At 32.2% G+C, this 22,940-nt stretch overlaps 1 protein-coding gene across 1 annotated transcript; it reads left to right on the forward strand.

Annotated features, from left to right (window-relative positions):
* The first annotated feature begins 11,495 nt into the window (after positions 1-11,495).
* On the forward strand, positions 11,496-12,125 carry LOC130945573 (uncharacterized). The gene has a single exon (XM_057874282.1). It carries the CDS (start codon positions 11,496-11,498, stop codon positions 12,123-12,125), a length of 630 nt encoding a protein of 209 aa, XP_057730265.1.
* Positions 12,126-22,940: the final 10,815 nt, after the last annotated feature.

The following is a 22,940-nucleotide window of genomic DNA, read 5'->3' on the forward strand; positions in this document are numbered from 1 at the left end:
TTTTACTTGCGATCTTTGAGGTCAGGAAGGAAAGATATGTCATGTGAGATGAAACTCATTGGCCACACGGTTTCTTTATTTTTGACAAAATTAAAAAAAAAGCAGGAGAAAAAAAAAAACTGAAAAGGGACAGGATCTAAATTTAATAGTTAAATAGTCAAGCGGTAACGATAATAAAAATCACAAAATCAGGTATAATATAGAATGTTACTATTTAAATAAAAAATAACAATAATTGCAGAAAAATACATTTTCCTTTCGAATATATAATATCTATACCAATATATAATGGGGATACGGAAGTTTGGTATCCAATTCTTTCTTTCTATTTTATCCCTGTTTTCTTTTTATTAAAAACTGGCTTTATCTCACGACAGAACATAAAAACTGATTTCAATAAAAAAAACTACTACTGCGTACTCAATTCTTTTTATCCCCACGATAGATTTAAAACTAGTCACTTTTAACCCACAACAGAGTTTAAAGCTGATTCACTTTCAATAAAAAAACTTCTGCGCCTTCAAATCGTACTTTATCCAAGAGAGTTAAATATTTTCACTTTTTATCGTGCTCTTACAATCGTTTTTTTCTTTGCGTCTTGCTACCTTATGTTCTAACAAATATAATTGGAAAATTCAATGAATCAGCAATCACATTATATCAACTAATATAATTTCTATTCCAAATCCATTGCCAAATACAGGATTAACTACAATTAGATAAATGCTCAGAGCCACCCATCATCATAAAATTAAATAGTAAAATTAGAAAAGATCTATCTTAAACACAAAACAACAACTATTAAAAAATAGTACAAAAATATGTCTTATTTTATCTCATGTATTTATTAATGTATTGTACAAATTATATGGATCGTTTTTATTATAGAATTTTTATCCAACTAAAAATTTAATAGATAGCAAAATCGTTATTTTGTCATAATAAATTTAAAAAATTAAATTAAAAATATTATAAATTAATAGACGACATTCAAAACTTTTAAAGAAATACAATAGAAGCATTATCATTCTGAAAATACTTTTTGTATATTTTAAAATAGTTGAGAATAAAAATTTACTCTATCGAATATTTCACCTCATATATTACCTAGAATTTTAAACTATGACCATTTTATATTACCTCTCTGTTGTGTGGTTTTATAATTTAACATTTTAAAGTGTCTTATAGTAATTTTAGTTTCAACAAAATATGATATAAATAAGATCACGTCAATATTAAAATAAAAAAATCTAATAAATTTGAAAAGTAAATAATATATTAACAAAAAAAAAATTAATTTCTTAAAAATAATAGAAAAGCGGCTGAACAGGCACGTTAGTGCCTGTTGAGCCGCTAGTATATATAAGATTAATATTTAAATTTATCTCTTAAAAAATATTTATTTTTAAATTAATCTCCTAAAAATTAAATTAGTTACATTATTAGTTCCTGAAAATACAATCATAAATCAAATCGATCTTTTCGTCACTTAAATAATTAACATGTTACGTTAAGTAAAACGTAGTATAATAATATAACACATTAATATCACGAATCTAAAAATAATTAATTAATATATCATTTGATATGTCATAAACTTATATATAATCAAATTAATTTATTAATTTTTAAAAGTATATATATAAATTATTTTCATCACTAAAATTTTAAAATTTAATCAATTTAGTTTGTAGTATTTTTTTATATACTCTATTTTTAATATTTCTTAATCCTATTTAATTTCATTTATTACACTTTATACATCCTATTTTTTACTTAAATGATTTTGTCAAATAATTGTTAATTATATACTAAAAAAAATTTAATTTTTTTAGATCTCATAATATAATATAGTAGTATTTTAAAATTTCAGTCTCTCGAATTTCGATACATGTATGTATATATTACATATATATGCATATAATAATAATGATAATTATATATGAGGAATCATTTATATATACAAATTATTATTGTACGGTGAAAACTCAAATGGAATCGACTTTATGTGAAGTTGATAGATGAACTGTTAGATAAAAATTTAGTCAAATCAGTTAAATCATCTAATGGCTCTCAGTTATCAACTTCACTTGAAGTCGACTGGACCTGAATTTTCACTTTATTGTATTGTTATATAAATATGGATCATATATTTGGGTGGTGTATGCAGTGATTTAATTTTTGGGCTTATTCTGAGTGTAGATATAATCGAGATGAGCTGCTAGAGTCCTTCTCATCAAACATTCCTCTCCTTCACAATTCTCATCATCCAATTGATCTCCTTCTTTGTATGTTTTAACATCCTTCAATTTCATTCCACACACATCCAAATTATATTAATTCCTCAAACAAAGTGATACATATGAACAAAAATATAATAGTGGAACACTTGAAGAGGTTAATTAATAAGAATTAATTATTATTGAGTAAGATATAGTATACGTACCTCATGCATGGATGATGAAGAGATCATCGTCATGGCATCAAATTCAACGTGTGGGCGAGAGGCATAGATTAAGCCAAAGCTAAGAAGAAGAGACAAGGTGAAGATAGTGACCAATTTTGACATAATTGATTATGAGAACGTTTTTCTTTTCTAACAAGTTTTACCACTTAACAAGAATTATTTAAGATCAGAGAAGCCAAGGTTGTATGAGAAAGAATTGTATATATTCTTTCAATGACTATGATGATTCAATATATACAAGAAAAAAAGGACTATACAACTCATCAAATCAAAACAAACAAATCTTAAAAAAGAAATCTTATCCTAACAAAATGACGAGTCACCTTATTCTAGAATAAACAGAGAAAGGCATGAGACGAAAATAAATAAATAAAAATATTCTAATTGTTGTTTTGGGCTGATGATAATTGGTTCAATACCACTCAGTTGTGTTGTGTATGCGTTGCATATGGACTATGGAGTCGAAGAGGAAGCACATAACCTTATTTTCTAATCATATCATCATATACTATTTATAGAACATAGAATCATATATGATATAATATGATATAAAATAATGTAAAGTGAGATGGAAGAAGCTAAGCTTACCCGGACGGTGTAGAGTGATCCTCTATATATATGGCAGAGCGAATTATTAATTTGGCCCTTGTCCATTTTTCAGAATGATAATACGACTCTTTAAATAAAAATGATTTATTTTGGTCCATGTTTTTTATTTTTGTAATACAACGCGTAGTTTGTGTGAGTATTTTTCCGTCAATTCTGAACAAAAAATGTCGACGTGTCAGATTTAAAAATGGGCAGAGACTTAATTGTCTTTAAATTCAAATTCGTTAAGAGTTTATTTGACTTTATTCTTTAAACAATATCTTTTTTAAATCAATCTTTTTGTTAGTTAGATAATAACGTTGTTACGTTAAGTGAAACGTGGGTAATTTTCATTTGATGGTTCTGCTTGAACTTAAAAAAGGGGGGTTGAATCAAGTTAGGTTAAAACTTAAAGTTTCAGATTCTGTTTTCACTGAATCTGGAAATGCAGGAGATTTTTTCGTTTTGTCTCATGTGCAAAAAAGAAACAGAGAAGGGAAGAAGAGAAAGAGGCCAGCATATATCCTAGTTCGGATTCCAAGTGCCATGAATCCTACGTCCAGTCTTCACCACAAACCATGGTGGAATTTTCACTATAATCCTCTGATTACAATCACCAATACTATTGAATTACAACCTAATTCAACTAATATCTATCCTTAAGCTTTTTTCACCAAAGTTTATCACCCAAAGTGCTGTCCCAACTTGAAAGAAAAATCCAAATATATTCAAGCTCACCAAATATTAATCCAACTTGGCAACGAGAACTAGTCATAGTTCAACTTCCCAATTACACGAGAATTCAGTGGCTCTTTTTTGCATTACTCTTGCCTTTTCTCTCTTGGCTTTTACAACTCACATAATTAGCCTTTTTCTCAAAAAATAAAATGACACAAAATAGCCATAACAAAAAAAAAAAAAAATTAAAAAATAAGTTTGAGTAGAAGAAAAAGATTTCAGCTCAATGATTGAGATGATGCTCTGAGTTTTTGCTTTCTTTTTCTTATCTTCAAATGTTGGAATGAGGTTGGTTATATATCTTTAGCTTGCCTTCAATTTTATCTCTTTCATTTCTTGTACCAGCTTGTCTGTTGGAGCTGTCACTGCTGGCATGCAGTCCTTCTTCATTATGCTTCACTAACTCTGTTGTCCTTTGCTTTACTTTTTTCCTTGGCATGCTCTCCTTTTTCATTTTGCTCCATTTCCTTGTTGCTATTGCTCTTTGTAAGTTTGTGTTTTGCTCATCCACTATTCAAATGTTACTTTGTTGATGTCTTTGGGATAGTGGAAATGTCCTTGTGTCCTTCTTCTTTTCACATAGCCACACATGTCCTTGTATTGTTGTTGTTCCCTTTTTGTTTCAACTGTCCTCACTTTTCCTTTAGCAAACACATAGCCTTATATTTACTGAACGGTGCTATGATGAGCTTTGGGCTTGTTTATTTTTTTTGGAGCACTAAGGAATAAATGAGCTGCATTCGTTTGGCTGTGATGGAAATAATGGGCTTAACATCATTTTTAACTCATATTGGACTAAATAAATAACTCATTGTACAAATATCTCATTGAATTCCTAACAGAATTCGATTATTAATTAATATTTTTTTATTACGTAGCACTAGTGTTTCAAATTTCTTCGCCATTGTCTCATCCACCTTCGTGTTTACTTCTCATAACATTATTACTTCTCTTTTTGTTCGCTTACTCTTTGATGAGGATTTTTCTTGGTTTTTTGGTTCATTAAAGCCTTTTTAAAGGTTCTTTTGTCATCAAAGCTCCATATTATTCTTTTAATTAGATGGTTTGACTTGCTTCATATTAGAGGATCCAAATCCCCCGTGGATTTGGATCCTCTAAAGTTTGAATTTTACTTTAAAGAGTAAAGTGTGATTTCTCACCATTAATTTCATAGGTGAGACCAATAATAAATATAAAAGAGAAACTATTCAAGGGTAGAAGATCACACTTTACTCTCTAAAGTAAAATTCAAACTTTAGAGGATCCAAATCCCCTGTATATAGACCATTATTATGGTTATTTCTTTCTTCTTTTCTATATTTAGTTTTCGATACTATAAGATGGGTGCCATGTACATATCATTCATTGAGGTTTCTAACAGATCTAAGAATATGTTTTTATACGCAAATCTCATATAAGCAAATTTGTTTTTTGTGTTTACCATGTTCTTTCATGATAGAGAAATGTCAATAATTTGTCATCCCAAACTAAACACCTCCCATAACCTTTAGATGTTTGATTTTTTTGTTAGATTATCCACAAAGATCATAAATGTGTCTTGTTCAATTCTTTGAAATTTATCAATCCTCTATTTTTCTAATATCAACTTCTCCCCCATTGAAATTCTCGCTCATCACCCTCTCTCTCGTTAGCTCTTGGTTTTTCACTCATCATTATGTAATCACAAAAGCTAACATTGTTGAACAAACCCACACAAAAAAACTCTGGAACATCTCGAAGCAGTAACAGAAATAGCAAAACCAACAAAATCCAAGGTAGCAATACAAACAAAGGTAGCAAAATTTAGATAGCGTTTATGATTTTTTGAATTTCAAAATTTAATTTACATGCTAAATTTTATAAGTTTTAGAAGGAGTAGAGGCGGATATTCCACAAATGGAGTTAGGATACTAAATTTTACTTCTCATAGATAATAACAAGGTAACTTCTATATAAAATAGAGTAAGACGAAATGAGACCATCGAAAAATCAACAAAAATGCTATTTGTACATTAAAATCAGTCACCAATGTATTTGTGTATAAATACATGTGTGGTTTAATTTATTTTTAATGTATATTTATATTTTAACATGTATTTTATACTGGTGACAGAATTTGATAATTAATTTTAATGTACACGTAATATTACTAAAAAATTAAATAATACAAAAATTTAGCCCAACTCATCCTATTGTCATCCCTCTGCCGCATGGAATTGAAAAGAGTTATAATCGGAGCTACAAGGCTTGAAAACGTGGCATAACCATTCAGTGGCAATTAAAGTCTACAAGATTTGAGAGACGAAATGTGTTTAGTTATAACCAACGAGTTATAACTTAAATAGCATAATTTTTTCATTTTTATTTAGAGTTTTTGAGTTTGAGTCTCACTTATAATTTAAAAAAAATGTTTAGGTGTAGATGATAATCTATCGTGGCACATATAGAGAATCACTCACTCTACACTGTGCTGGGTAAGCTTAGGTTCTTCCATTTCACTTTACATTATTTTATATCATATTTAATTATAGTATATATGATTCTATGTTTTATAAATGGTATATGATGATAGGGGTGTAATCGATTCGGTTTGGTTCGGTTTTGGACCGAAAACTAATCGAACCGACCTGTTCGGTTTTACACTGATATCAACCGTTCGGTTTGGACAACCGAACCGAATTGAACCGAACCAATAGCGGTTTGATTCAGTCGGTTTTTTTGATTTTTTGAAATATAATAATAAGAATTTAAATTACCATAAAATCATGTTTAAAACCATCAATAAACTAGAATAACAAGAGTATATCACATCCAAATTCAATACAAATTCAACTTGTCCCAACAATTAAACATAAAACAAAGACAATTAAAAATGTCTAGCAAACAACAACAACAAACACATTTTAAAACATACTAAAAATCTAAACAGCCACTTTAAACCAAATAAAAATCAAGCAGCCACCATGCTTAATCTGAATCTACACCAGACTTATCATCATCTTTCCCGGTTGGTGCAATTTCTACAAAAACAAAACAAAGAAATTAATATAAATTATAAACATAAACATAATATATATTATAAATTATAAACATAAACTATGAAAGGAACTTCAAATTCTTTTTTGCATACCTAATTCAAGTTTTTCAAACTATTGAATAAGCTCCTCAAAATCAGTTGTCATTGGAGAAGCATGAAGCCAATTTTGTGTGCAAATCAATGCCTCAACTGTCTTTGGAGTTAAAGAACTCCTATAATTGTTAAGCACTCTTCCACCAGTGCTAAAAGCCGATTCTGAAGCAACAGTCGAGACCGGCATTGCTAAGACATCTCTAGCTATTTGGGATAAGATAGGATACTTGCTAGAATTTACCTTTTACCAATTCAATATGTCAAAAGTATTTTGATCACGAGGCTTCTCTAAGCCATCCATCAAATACAAATCCACCTCATTCTTGTTGATGATCTCATGAAAATGCACTTCCTTGAAAAAATCACCAGCCATGTCGCTATCAGGTACTCCCACATCTGATGCACCATCCATTGTTGCTGAAGTAGAAGATCTACCCCCATTATTTGCATTCACATAGCATTCAAACATCTTGGAGAAGGTCTCTTTCACTTTTACACCCAAAAAATCAACATCATCTTTATCATATAGCTTTTCAAAGCTAAAGTTCACAAACTTCAATTTGTATCTAGGATCAAGAACTACAGCAACAAAAATCATCATATTGATATTTTTTATGTTACCCCAGTACTTGTCATACTTAAGCTTCATCCTCTCAGCCATACTCCCAAGTAATGGATCTCTACTACCACAAGAAGCCTTAAACACTTGCAATATCTTACAAAACTCATGAAAATATTGAGAAGAAGTCACAAGAAAACTACCAGACACACTCTTTGTAACATCATGAAATTTTTTTAAGAATTTCATAAAGTGTTTTTCATTGTCCCAATCAACATTCCTCAAAATACCACCTTGCATTAGAGCATATTCTGTATCTCTCTTCCCTAGCCTCTTGAACGCCTTTTGAAACTTCAAACCACTTTCAAGCATGGTGTATGTAGAGTTTCATCTAGTGGGAACATCGAGTTGAACAGTACACTTGTCTTGTATCCTAGGTTCTTTAATAAAATTTTTGAACCTATTCATGCATCTCTTTCAATCCATCAGTTTTTGTTACCTTCATTGGGATCATCCTTGCCATCCTCTTCATCAGTTTTCACAGTGCTTGGAGCTGGATTTGTAGAAGTTGCTCCCGGAGTTGCACCCACATTAGTTGAATCAACCTTCCTCTTTTTTGATCTAGGATGGGGCGGGGGTTTGGTAAGCACGCCGCTGTCCGTTGAAGAACGTACCACGGACTCAACATTTTCACCCCCAACTGCAGGTGTCCGTTCATTGGGCATCTTATTGTTTCCAGCAACAAAATTAGCATTCAAAACCGCAACAGCTCATATGTATGCAGCCATATATATTAAGAACATATTAATTATATGCAGCCATATATATTGAAACATATTAATTATATGCAGCCATATATATACAGAACAAAACCACAGCAGCTCATAAGCAATTAACAGAATTTAAAGCCAATCAACAGAAATCTACTAAGACATAAGCAGTTCATACACAACTAGCTATTTTATTTGCATCATTTAATACTCACTAACCACCATACATTATTTTGAGATTTTTTAACACAAATCTACTAAGACATAAGCAGCTCATACACAGCTCATAAACAAAACCATAAGTAATTCATTTTTAAAGCCAATCGATAGAATTTAAATGACCATACACATTCAGAGATAGCTACCCATATATATTCAAAAAGACAACAAGGTTAATTAGAAGCAAATACTTATTAACCATGACAAATAGCAAGATACAAAAAAGTAAGAATCTTAAAAGTTCAAACCCATATGATAATGAAAGGAAGGTGGTAATGAAAGGACTAATAATTAGATATAGAAAAATAATTATTTTTCTATTTTATTTCTGATAAAATCCCAAAATTATATCATAAAACAATTTCAAAGAATAATTAGTACTAAGTTGTTCACACTATTCCTATCAAAATTTAAGTTCTAATAGTTATCTTCTTTCACTTTTTGCTCAATCCACCAAACAAGCATCATTGGATTTAAAAACAACATGATCTAACAGTGGATTGTATTCTTCCAACAAGCATTGGATAACAACTTCAACACCTTGCACCAAAATTTTTGTTTCTCAATGTACATTTAGAAACTTACATAACAGTACAACTAGCTAGTTTATTTGCATCATTTAATTTTCACTAAGACATAAGCAGCTCATACACAGCTCATAAACAAAACCAAAGCAGCTCATAAATAGAACCATAAGTAATTCATTTTTAAAGCCAATCAACAGAATTTAAATGATCATACATATTCAGAAACAACTACCCATATATATTCAAAAATATACTAAAAGGCAAAACCATTTTATTCAAAGTTTCTAACAAAATAAACCTTTTCTTTCTCAAGCATTTTTATCCAATCAGACTACACATTTCAAAATATAAACACATGCCCTTTGTAGAATATACAAACTTGAAACTTCTAAGAAACAAGTTCGTTTTCCATGATTATAAATGTCAAAATGAACAAATGTAATAAAAGGGCAAAAGTATTACTTTCCGATGCTAATCCAATAATTATTGCAAAAACATGGTCTTTCTTTCGTTAATCACAAATCAATCCTTCCAATCAAAACCCTATAAATCACAAAACAGACTCCACAAAAAAATGCATTTTCCAAACTTTTTATAATCAGAAGGAAAAAGAAGTTCAACCCTAAATCCCTAATACTCACTAATATTATTGCATAAATAAGACCTTTTTATCGCAACTCAAGCAATCCAATCAAACCCTATAAATCACACAAACCTCAATAACCACAGAAACACTCTTTTCAACCCAGAATTACATATCTGAACCAAAAACAATTAAAAGAAAAACATATTATGAGATTTTGAAAAAATATATGGTGAATTTGTTGACAATATATACATTAATTACTGTAAAAAAAATTATAACCAAGGACAAATTCTAACCTCCGAAGAAGACATTGTTCATGAGAGGGCTCGGTGACTGCAGTGCTGCTCGAGTTGGACTACTCGGACACTGGCATCTTGCTCGGCCACTAGATTGTTGCTCGGCGACGAACTGCTGCTTGGCGATGGACTGTTGCTCGGCGAATGGATTGCTGGATGGACTGGATTGGAGTGCTGCTCATCTTTGGCTTTGTTGCAACGGTGACCCTGCGACGGCGATGAATGAACGACTTCGAGCGACGATACGCGACTTCTTTGATGGCGGACAGCACTCTCTGGCTCCCTCAGGCTCTCCTTCTCTCAAGCATGGAGGTCGGAGGTGGAACCGTGGAAGAATGGGAGATAGAAGTGTTTTGTGGGTGACTAGGTTTAGGGTTCACGTGAAAGGAGAAGAAGAAAGCTAAGGTTGTGCCATTGTGGGCTTGTGGCTGATTGAGTGATTGGCCCTTTTATACCTAGGTTAAAGGGCAACTTAGTAAAAACACACGCTACTAAACCCTCACTCTTCGGTTCGGTTTGATTTTCGCAAAGACAACCAAAAATCAAACCGAACTGATTAGTTTAGTTCGAAAAAAAACCGGTCTTTTCGATTTTTCTTTCGGTTGTTGTAAAATTCAGTTCGGTTCTGTGATAATTTTTGGTCCGATTCGGTAACTTACACCCCTATGTGATGATATGATTAAAAAAGAAGGTTATGTGCTTCCTCTTCGACTCCAAAGTCCATACACAACGCATACACAAAACACAATATAGTGGTATTGAACCTAATCCGTTACCAAAACTGACCTGACTCAATAAGCTCGGAATCAAACGTCTGTAAATTTTTCTAACCAAACCACCACAATCCCAACTATTGAAGCACTAACAGATGACTCTGTCAAAATAGCAACGGAGTTAAAAATAACAAACCTGATACGAATAACAAACTTCAGAACAAATCAATATATATACTAATGAGCTATTAGGCCACAGGTACGCAATACATTCAGTCTTACTCTGAATTAATTTACACTCTTACTTACTTGAGTATTGGAGTCTCTTTGCAGGTGCCCAACGCTGCCTTCCCAACATGTAGACGATGATCCACACTTTGTGCTCTAAGGAAAGCCGGTTCAAACTCCCGCGAGGCGAGCTATACCTCGAAGCGTCCGGATTTACACAGGAATATTTGGCGCCCACCGTGAGACCTCGACTTTTTCTAACCCCACAACTCTTTATTCTCTACATTTTCTAATCTTTTATTACATGCCGCAGTATATGGCAGACGAGCACAGCCACGCTCCCTCGAACACTAACCAGGTCGAACTTCTAGTGATTAATGAGGCCCTCAGGGGCGAGAACTAGAGAATGACCAAACTCTTACGCCAGAAGCAGCACGACCATAGCAAGGGAGGAGAACACAAGAATGTTAAAGACAAAGACTACAACGATGAGCACACGTTGGAGACAAAACACACTATACCTAATCCCTCGAAAAACAACCACCAAAAGAACCAACTCCTTCACAAAGAAAGTCATGAGCTTTGAAATGCCCAATAACTTAACCCTACCAACGACTTTAAAACGCTACCAAGGAATAGGAGACCTGAATGTCCACGTCACTAAATTCCACACTATGATGTTCATGAACAAAGAATCTGACCCAATCTTGTGCCATACTTTCCCAACCTTTCTGGATGGAGCTGCCCTAATTTGGTTCTCCAATCTCCCTAAAGGTTCCATCTCCAATTTTGATGAGCTGGCCGAACAGTTCGTCAATCACTTTGTCGCATTCCAAATATACGTCCACAATTCCGACTACCTGAGCACTATCAAACAAGGGCCGAATGAAAGCCTGAAAGACTACATGACCAGGTTCGTGGAAGCAACCAATGAAATACCCAACCTAAATCCTGAAGTCCACCTTCACGCCCTAAAGAGCGGTCTTCGCCCAGGAAAATTTCAAGAGACCATAGTCATAGCAAAACCGAAGACTCTGGCTGAATTCCGAGAAAAAGCAACAACCCAGATCAAAATTGAGGAATTCCAAGCATTGCGAAGAGCGGAAAAGCCTACCTCGAATAGAGAAGACGAAAGACAAAACAAGCATTCGAGCAATAGAACGGACCAGAGGTCATTCAAACTGACACCTAAGTTCAACAGCTACACTCCCCTTAATACAAATAGGGAGGACATTATAAAAGACATCCTGCATTCAAAACTCATCAAACCTCCAAACAGGGCCGGTACATATCAGGACCAGTGATATGTAGACAAATCCAAATACTGTGCCTTCCATAAAAAATACGGACACACCACAGATGACTGTGTAATAGCAAAGGATGTCCTCAAAAAGCTAGCCCGCCAAGGATTACTGGCTAAATACATCGACAGTCGCGGACGAAAGCGAAACACAGAAGACCTCAGCCAGCAATTTAAAACAACTGACAATTTCCGAGATAAAGGAAAAAAGGTAGACACTGATGTTAACCCACCTCGCAGAGTAATAAATTGTATTTTCGGTGATTTTGCAGGTGGAGGATGCACAAACTCGGCAAGAAAAAAATCGTACCAAGCTATGATGACCATGACAGGGTCAACCTCGTCCCAACCCGTCAACAAGGACAAACAAAGATCTCGATCCTCCCTAAGGACTATAAGGCAACTAACCGCAACCTGGACGATCCCGTAGTCATCACAGCACAGGTCGGAGAGCCATTAGTAAAGAAGATCCTGATGAATCCGGGGAGCTTAGAGACTCAAAAAACACAGTTTCTTTATCTTTGACAAAAAAAAAAAGCAGGAGAGAAAAAAAACTGAAAAGGGCCAGGATCTAAATTTAATAGTTAAAATGTTAAATAGTCAAGCGGTAACGATAATAAAAATCACAAAATCAGCTATAGCATAGAATGCTACTATTTAAATAAAAAATAATAATAATTGCAGAAAAATACCTTTTCCTTTCGAATATATAACATATATATAAGATTAATATTTAAATTTATCTCTTAAAAAATATTTATTTTTTAAATTAATCCCCTAAAGATTAAAAGTTACATTATTAGTTCCTGAAAATACAATCATAAATTAAATTGATCTTTTCGTCAGTTAGATAATTAAGTAAAACATAGTATAATAATATAACACATTAATACCATACATCTAAAAATAATTAATTAATATATCATCTGATATGTCATAAACTTATATATAGTCAAATTAATTTATTAATTTTTCAAAGTGTATATATAAATTATTTTCATCATTAAAATTTTAAAATTTAATCAATTTATTAGTTTGTAATATTTTTTCTTTATATACCCTATTTTATTTTAATATTTCTTAATCCTATTTAATTTCATTTATTACACTTTATAAATCCTATTTTTTACTTAAATGATTTTGTCAAATAATTGTTAATTAAATACTAAAAGAAATTTAATTTTTTAGATCTCATAATATAATATAGTAGTATTTTAAAATTTCAGTCTCTCGAATTTTGCTACATGTATGTATATATTACATATATATGCATATAATAATAATGATAATTATATATGAGGAATCATTTATATATACAAATTATTATTGTATTGTTATATAGATAAGGATCATATATGCATTGATTTAATTTCTGGGCTTATTCTGAGTGTAGATATAATCGAGATGAGCTGCTAGAGTCCTTCTCATCAAACATTCCTCTCCTTCACAATTCTCATCATCCAACTGATCTCCTTCTTTGTGTGTTTTAACATTCTTCAATTTCATTTCACACACATCCAAATTATATTAATTCCTCAAATAAAGTAATACATATAATATGATGACAGATCCAGAAAATTTTGATAGTGGGAGTAAAATATATATATAATATTATAATAATTTTTATGATAAAAATATTATGTTTACATAAAAAATTAGCTATTAAATAATCTACTATAAATTTATGTATAAATGTATATATCATTTAACTTATTTTAATATGTATTTTATATTTCAAAATTTATATTTTAAGATTTATTTTGTACAAGTGATTATTTTATGTATACGTACCATAATTATTGTTATAATTATATTTTGTTATTGTAAAATATGATTATATTTCAAAATATCAAATTACAATTAAAATACTAAAATAATAACTTAAATAATAACATATAATTTAAAATTTAATTTTTTATATTTCATATCTTGAAACCTTGACAATATATATAATTAAAATATCTTTTTTTTTGTATATATCGTTAAACAATTATTTAAAACTCAACTTTCATACAATTAGCTCTTGATGATATTCATAGTTGAAAAAGGTCATTCAATTAGAGTAGTTATTATGAAAAAAAAAACTAAAACTAATTTTAAAAGAAGAAACACAAATGGATAGATAATATTCTTTCGAGTCGATTTCTAAGAAAGAACACAAATCTTATTTAAATTTAAAAATTGATCATTATAATGGACATCTAATATGAAATTCTCAAATTGGCTATCAAGTGTCGAAAGTTGAATAAAAAATTATTATAGGGTCAAATTTAATAATTTAGTGGAGACAAATAAATATTATTATTATATACTACTCAATAAATATTATTATTATATACTATGAATAATGTCTCATCATCGCATGACTATATATATATACCAAATAAGAAAACTAATCGAACACTTGAAAAGGTTAATTAATAAGAATTAATTATTATTGAGTAAGATATACCATACGTACCTGATGCATGGATGATGAAGAGATTATCGTCACGGCATCAAATTCAAGGTGTGGGCGAGAGGCGTAGATTAAGCCAAAGCTAAGAAGAAGAGACAAGGTGAAGATAGCGACCAATTTTGACATAATTATAATTGATTATGAGAATTTTGCTTAATTATGAGAGAATCCAAGGTTGTATGAGAAAGAATTGTATATATTCTTTCAATGATTATGATGATTGAATATATATAAGAAAAAAAGGACTATACAACTCATCAAATCAAAACAAACAAATCTTAAAAAAGAAATTTTATCCTAACAAAATGACGAATCATCACCTTATTCTAGAATAAACGGAGAAAGGTATGAGACAAAAACAAATAAATAAAAATATTCTAACTGTTGTTTTGGGCTGATGATGACTGGTTCAATACCACTCAATTGTGTTGTGTATGCGTTGCGTATGGACTATGGAGTCGAAGAGGAAGCACATAACCTTATTTTCTAATCATATCATCATATACTATTTATAGAACATAGAATCATATATGATATAATATGATATAAATTAATGTAAAGTGAGATGGAAGAAGTTAAGCTTACCCGGCACGGTGTAGAGTGAGTGATCCTCTACATATAATTATTAATTTGGTCCCTATCCATTTTTCAGAATGATAATACGATAATTTAAATAAAAATGATTCACTTTGGTCCATGTTTTTTATTTTTGTAACACAATGCGCGGTCTGTGTGGATATTTTTCTGTCAACTCTAAATAAAAAAATGTTGACGTGTCAGATTTAGAAATGGACAGAGGTCTAATTGTTTCTAAATTTAAATTAGTTAAGAATTTATTTGTTCTTATTCTTTAAACAATATCTTTTTTAAATCGATTTTTTTGTATAATAATGTTGTTATGTTAAGTGAAACATGGATAATTTTCATTTTTAATTCATATTGGACTAAATAAGCAACTTATTGTACATATATCTCACATAAGCAAATTTGTTTTTTTGTGTTTACTGTGTCCTTTCATGATAGAAAAATGTCAATAACTTGTCATCCCAAACTAAACACCTTTCACAACCATTAGATGTTTGATTTTTCTATTAGATTATTCACAAAAATCGTAAATGTGCCTTGTTCAATTCTTTAAAATTTATCAATCCTCTCTGTTTTTCTAATATCAACTTCTCCTCATTGAAATTCTCTCTCATCACACTCAGTCTCTCGTTAGCTTTCTATTTTTCACTCATCATTATGTAAGCACGAAAGCTAACATTGTTAAACAAACTCATACAAAAATTCTCTGATCATCTCGAAGCAGTAACAGAAACATCAAAACCCAACAAAATCCAAGGTAACAATACAAACAAAAGTAGCAAAATTTAGATAGTGTTTATGATTTTTTGAATTTTAAAATTTAATTTACATGCTAAATTTTATAAGTTTTAGAAGGAGTAGAGGTGGATATTCCACAAATAGACTAATAGAGTTAGGATACAAAATTTTACTTCTCATAGATAATAACAAAGTAATTAGGGGTGTTTATGGATCGGATCTAATCCGTATATTCGCGGTATTTATCTGAATCATATGAAAATTGAGGATATGAATCCGATCTGCAAGGTTATTGGATCGGATCAGATATGATCCGCACACTTATAGGATTAGATTACGAATTTTATATAGGTAGCTGCATATCCGTGAATCCACAAAAATAAATAAATAAATAAATATTCTTCTTATATTTTATTTCAACTAATAATTATCATATATATTATATTATTTTAATTTTAATATTTAAGAAAAATATATTTAATATTATTTTAAGAGTAAATATATTTAAAAGAGTAGTTAAAATAATTTTATTAATAATTTTTTAATAAAAATAAACTTTTAAAAATATTTTTGTGTTTTGGAGATATATCCGATATCCAATTCGATCCGCAAATGTGCGGATCGGATCGGATCGAATTTAAACTTAAAACCAGCAGATATTGGATTCGATCCGATGATCTTAGTGCGGATCGGCTCGAAATTTTCGCCATATCCGATCCGATCCGTTCACCCCTAAAAATAACTTTTATATAAAATAAGAAAAATACTATTCATCTTTTAAAATATCATTTTTTAAACAACCTTTAAATTTAATCATTTAATTATAATAATATTTTAATCATTAATTTTTTTATTTTTTAAAAAACCGTATCTATTGAGATTTAGTTTAACTTTTATCTTATTTTTTTCTTATTTTCAAACTTTTTACACTATTAAACTCTTGTTAGTTATTTTATCTTGAAACGTTAGAAACTCATTTTTTTAGAAAAAAAAAATACTCCAAACAAATTAAACACAGTCCTTTATCTTTTTATATGTACTTGACTTTATAGAATTTATTTATTTATTTATTTATTCCATTAAATATTGTTAGGTACCCATTTAAAATAATAAATAATTAATAAAATATTTTTAAAACATATCCGAAAATACATATAATCTAAACTTTTTTAGTAAACTTAAGTAAACACTAAACACATCACATTTAAAATAACAAATAATAATAAATTAAATATTTTGTAAATACATCATTATCAAAAATCATAAAAAGATAGATACTATCAAACGTATAGATAACAATTAAGATTTCTATGTTTGTTTAGTTATGATAGTTTTAAAATCATTCTTACAATAATAAAGTATCTCTCTCAAATACAAACAGAAGCATAAATTTAAAAAAATAGAATCTTTTACCACTAAGAGGCCAGAAAGTATTATTTATAATTTTTTAGTGGTGTCTTTTGAAAAAAGTGATTTAATTTATGGTATAATTTTTAATTATATCAAGTTACATCCAAAATAATAAAGAATAAATAAAATATTTTTAAAACACATCCAAAAAATTACATAGGATATAAATTTTTTTGGTAAAATTAAGTAAACACATCTAAAATAATAAATAACAAGCTAAATATTTTATGAACACATCTAAATTTATCAAAAATCATAAAAAGATGGATGTGAAAATAGCAATTATTATGCTTATTAATTAGTTATGATAGCTTCAAAGTCATTCTTACAAGAATGAAGATTTCTTCCTTAAATACAAACAAAAACGTATATAATCTTTTATTAGATGAGGCGGTGAAGACGAAGAGTGCGTTGTATATCTAAATTCCGGCAGAAGATCGGAGCGCGACAAAGATGGAAGGAGTACGAGACGGAAAAAGATCGCGGACCAATGGAGGAGCACAACTCGAGGGAGGAGCACAGCCAAGGAAGAACACAGGGCGGTAAGAAGCGCAGGGCATGGAAGGAGCGTGGCATAGGGAAGAAGCGGGGCAACTGAGGAGGAGTGTAAGGCGCTGCAGATCTAGATTTTACTAACGAGCAAAAGGTTTAATAAAATGAAATCTGTGTTTTAAGATATTTAAGAGATGTTTTGAGATGCGTTAGGATTTAGAAGATTCAAAATTGAATTGTTGAATTTTAGTTTTACTCAAATTATTTTTTTAAATTTATATTTTAAATTAAAAGACATTAAATCTATTTGAATGTTTTTATTTTTATTTTTTAAAATTAGTATAATAAAAAATTATTTAAAAATAAATTTAAAAAATACTTATTTGTATTAATAAAATAGTGTAAAACAAAATGAAACCAACAAAAAATCAAATAGTACGAAAATTTGACCCTACTCATCCTATTGTCATCCTTCTATCTCATGGAATTGAAGAGAGTGATAATCGGAGCTACAAGGCTTGAAACGTGCCATAAATCAATTCGTGGCAATTAAAGTCTACAAAATTGACTAAATCTCCATAGTGGTCCTCCAGATTGTAATTGCACTATTTATGTCCTTTAGATTGCGCTCCGGGCAACATAATGATCCTTCGATGGAATTTCGGTGTGACTCAGCGACGGCCTTGCTTATGTGGCACTGGTGCACGAAATTGTGATCTCTAATAATGTCATTCAACTTGATATGCGCATCTACTAACTCAGCACTTTTTTCACAACTTCGCACAACTAACCAGCAAGTGCACTGGGTCGTCCAAGTAATAAAGCTTACGTGAGTAAGGGTCGATCCCACGGAGATTGTTTGTATGAAGCAAGCTATGGTCATCTTGTAGATCTCAGTTAGGCGGATAATAAATGGTTATGGAATTTTCAAAATTAATAATAAATAAAACATAAAATAAAGATAGAAATACTTATGTAAATCATTGGTAGGAATTTCAGATAAGTGTATGGAGATGTTGTGTTCCTTCTGAATCTCTGCTTTCCTGCTGCTTTCATCCAATCCTTCTTACTCCTCTCCATGGCAAGCTGTATGTAGGGCATCACTGTTGTCAATGGCTACATCACATCCTCTCAGTGAAAATGGTCCAAATGCTCTGTCACAGCACGGCTAATCATCTGTCGGTTCTCGATCATGTCGGAATAGAATCCATTGATTCTTTTGCGTTTGTCATCACGCCCAACAATCGCGAGTTTGAAGCTCATCACAGTCATTCAATCCCTGAATCCTACTCGGAATACCACAGATAAGATTTAGACTTTCCGGATTCTCATGAATGCCGCCATCAATTCTAGCTTATACCATGAAGATTCTGATTAAGGAATCTAAGAGATATGCGCTCGGTCTAAGGTAGAACGGAGGTGGTTGTCAGTCACACGTTCATAGGTGAGAATGATGATGAGTGTCACGGATCATCACATTCATCATGGTGAAGTGCAACGAATATCTTAGAACAGGATTAAACTGAATTGAATAGAAAATAGTAGTAATTGCATTAAAACTCGAGGTACAGCAGAGCTCCACACCCTTAATCTATCGTGTGTAGAAACTCCACTGTTGAAAATACATAAGTGATGGTCCAGGCATGGCCGAATGGCCAGCCCCCAAAATGTGATATGAATTTGAAAATAGGGAGAAGGACCCTTAGTACAATAGTAAAAAGTTCTATTTGTACTAGACTAGCTACTAGGGTTTACAGAAGTAAGTAATTGATGCAGAAATCCACTTCCGGGGCCCACTTGGTGTATGCTTGGGCTGATCTTGAGCTTTACACGTGCAAAGGCTTCTTTTGGAGTTGGACGCCAAGTTGTAACGTGTTTTTGGCGTTCAACTCTGGTTCGTGACGTGTTTCTGGTGTTTGACTCCAGAATGCATCATGAACTGGCGTTGAGCACCAGTTTGCGTCGTCTAATCTCGAATAAAGTATGGACTATTATATATTGTTGGAAAGCTCTGGATGTCTACTTTCCAACACCATTAAGAGAGCGCCATTTGTAGTTTTGTAGATCCAAAAAATCCATTTCGAGTGCAGGGAGGTCAGAATCCAATAGCATCATCAGTCCTTTGTCAGCCTTTTATCAGAGTTTTGCTCAGGTCCCTCAATTCCAGCCAGAAAATACCTGAAATCATAGAAAAATACACAAACTCATATTAAAGTCCAGAAATGTGAATTTAGCATAAAAACTAATGAAAACATCCCTAAAAGTAGCTAGATCTTACTAAAAACTACCTAAAAACAATGCCAAAAAGCGTATAAATTATCCGCTCATCAGGCACAGTCACTGCCATTTTGGATGTCATAGTGAACCGATGACGTGGATTGTATTGTAAAATTCCTCAATGCAGTCCCTGTTTTCCTTTTTAAACCCTAAAACTTCGTCATGTGGTTCTCTCCATCAATGTTTTCTTCTTCATCTGTTGTGTACACCAATAGCTGTCTCTCATGAGAGGAACTGGGAGCCACGTTAGTTGCAGAAAGCTCAAACCGGTCATCATCGACGGAGAACTGGACAAGAAGCACAATGCGAAACAGGCAGAGGCAGGTTCCAGACTAGTGCGCTTGTGGTTGTCGCCCAGTGCTTAGGTAGTCAGGGATGGAGACGCATCCTAACAAGCGCTTCTTTAGTTGCCCTAACTATAATGTGAATAAAGGTAACTCATTTGTAGTTCATTGATTTTTTTTGTTGTGATTGTAAATTGTGGATGGTTGTTTGCAGACAAGTGGAATAAATGGTGTGACTTATTCGTATGGGTAGATTGTGTGCAAGAAGAGCTGCCTAAAAGAGCTGTTTCAAGAGATGATGATGGTGACAAGAAGATGAACTTTGCATGGCAGATGGGCAAGATGGGAGCAGACATTAGAAATCTGAAATTCATTACTCAAGTTCTTGGGTTTGGATTCTTAGTAGTTGTTGTTTTTGTAGGAATGGTGCTATTAAAGGGTTGAGAATATGGCAATGTGATGAGCGGATAATTTGTATACTTTTTGGCATTGTTTTTAGTATGTTTTTGATATGATATAGTTAGTTTTTAGTATATTTTTATTAGTTTTTAATTAAAATTCACTTTTCTGGACTTTACTATGAGTTTGTGTGTTTTTCTGTGATTTCAGGTATTTTCTGGCTGAAATTGAGGGACCTGAGCAAAAATCTGATTCTGAGACCAAAAAGGACTGCAGATGCTGTTGGATTCTGACCTCCCTGCATTCGAAGCGGATTTTCTGGAGCTACAAAAGCCCAATTGGCGCGCTCTCAACGGCGTTGGAAAGTAGACATCCTGGGCTTTCCAGCAATATATAATAGTCCATACTTTTCCCAAGATTTGATGGCCCAAACCGGCGTTCAAAGTCACCTCAAGAAATCCCAGCGTTAAACGCCGGAACTGGCATAAAATTTGGAGTTAAACGCCCAAACTGGCATGAGAGCTGGCGTTTAACTCCAGAAAAGGTCTCTACACGAAATTCCTTCATTGCTCAGCCCAAGCACACACCAAGTGGGCCCGGAAGTGGATTTTTATGTCATTTACTCATTTCTGTACACCTTAGGCTACTAGTTTTCTATAAGTAGGACCTTTTACTATTGTATAGAAATCTTTTGATCACTTTTAGATCTCTAGATCATCTTTGGACATTTCAGTTCTTAGATCATTGGGAGGCTGACCATTCGGCCATGCCTAGACCTTGTGCTTATGTATTTTCAACGGTGGAGTTTCTACACACCATAGATTAAGGTGTGGAGCTCTGCTGTACCTCGAGTATTAATGCAATTACTATTGTTCTTTCATTCAAATTCCGCTTGTTCTTTATCCAAGATATCACTTGTTCTTCAACATGATGAAGGTGATGATTGACACCCATCACCATTCTCACTCATGAACAAGGTGACTGACAACCACTCTTGTTCTACAAGCATCTGAGGCTTAGTGAATATCTCTTGGATTCCTGATTGCACGATGCATGGTTGATCGCCTGACAACCGAGTGCTCACCTGACAAACGAGCCAACCATTCCGTGAGATCAGAGTCTTCGTGGTATAGGCAAGAACTGATGGCAGCATTCAAGAGAATCCGGAAGGTCTAACCTTGTCTGTGGTATTCTGAGTAGGATTCAATGACTGAATGACTGTGACGTGCTTCAAACCTGTAACCTACTGGGCGTTAGTGACAGACGCAAAAGAGTTATTCTATTCCGGTAGGGGAGGGAACCGAACCGGTGATTGGCCGTACTGTGACAGAGTATTGAGCATTAGCTTTCGCTGCGAGGATGGGAGGTAGCTGCTGACAACAGTGAGACCCTAAACGAGCTTGCCATGGAAAGGAGTAAGAAGGGTTGGATGAAGACAGTAGGAAAGCAGAGAGACGGAAGGGAAGGCATCTTCATGCGCTTATCTGAAGTTCCTACCAATGAATTACATAAGTATCACTATCCTTATCTTTTATGTTATTTTCGTTCATCACCATATACATCTGAGTTTGCCTGACTAAGATTTACAAGATGACCATAGCTTGCTTCAATACTAACAATCTCCGTGGGATCGACCCTTACTCACGTAAGGTTTATTACTTGGACGACCCAGTGCACTTGCTGGTTAGTTGTGCGAAGTTGTGTAATGCCATGGTATTGGGCTACCACGTTTTTGGAGCCATTACCAGGGATTATGAGAGTTGTGAAAATGTATAGTTCACAATTTCGCGCACCACAATGCAATGTAGTTCCCAAATTAATGAATGAAAGTGTTATGGGGTAACATCACAAAGTTTCTGTAACTGATCTTAGTTTACTATAATATAATATCCTGTTAGATGAATAAATAGTACATGTAAATAAATAATAGAAAGGTTGATTCAAACCATGGATAGTATTAATTGATCTAAACCAAAATATGGCAAACCATTCATAGTTTTTATACATTACAGCCATAAGTATTTGAGCAAGTAATATGACATATTTGATTAATAATCAATAAAATGAACCATTGTTTAGAGTGAGCACAGTCACAGTTTCTTTTAACAAAAAACAAATACTTCACAAGTGTAATTTCCTAATATTAAGTTTCACTTCTTCCGGGAGTGCTTAAATC

The sequence above is a fragment of the Arachis stenosperma genome, chromosome 8 (genome assembly GCF_014773155.1).
Source record: "Arachis stenosperma cultivar V10309 chromosome 8, arast.V10309.gnm1.PFL2, whole genome shotgun sequence".
Lineage (NCBI taxonomy): Eukaryota > Viridiplantae > Streptophyta > Magnoliopsida > Fabales > Fabaceae > Arachis > Arachis stenosperma.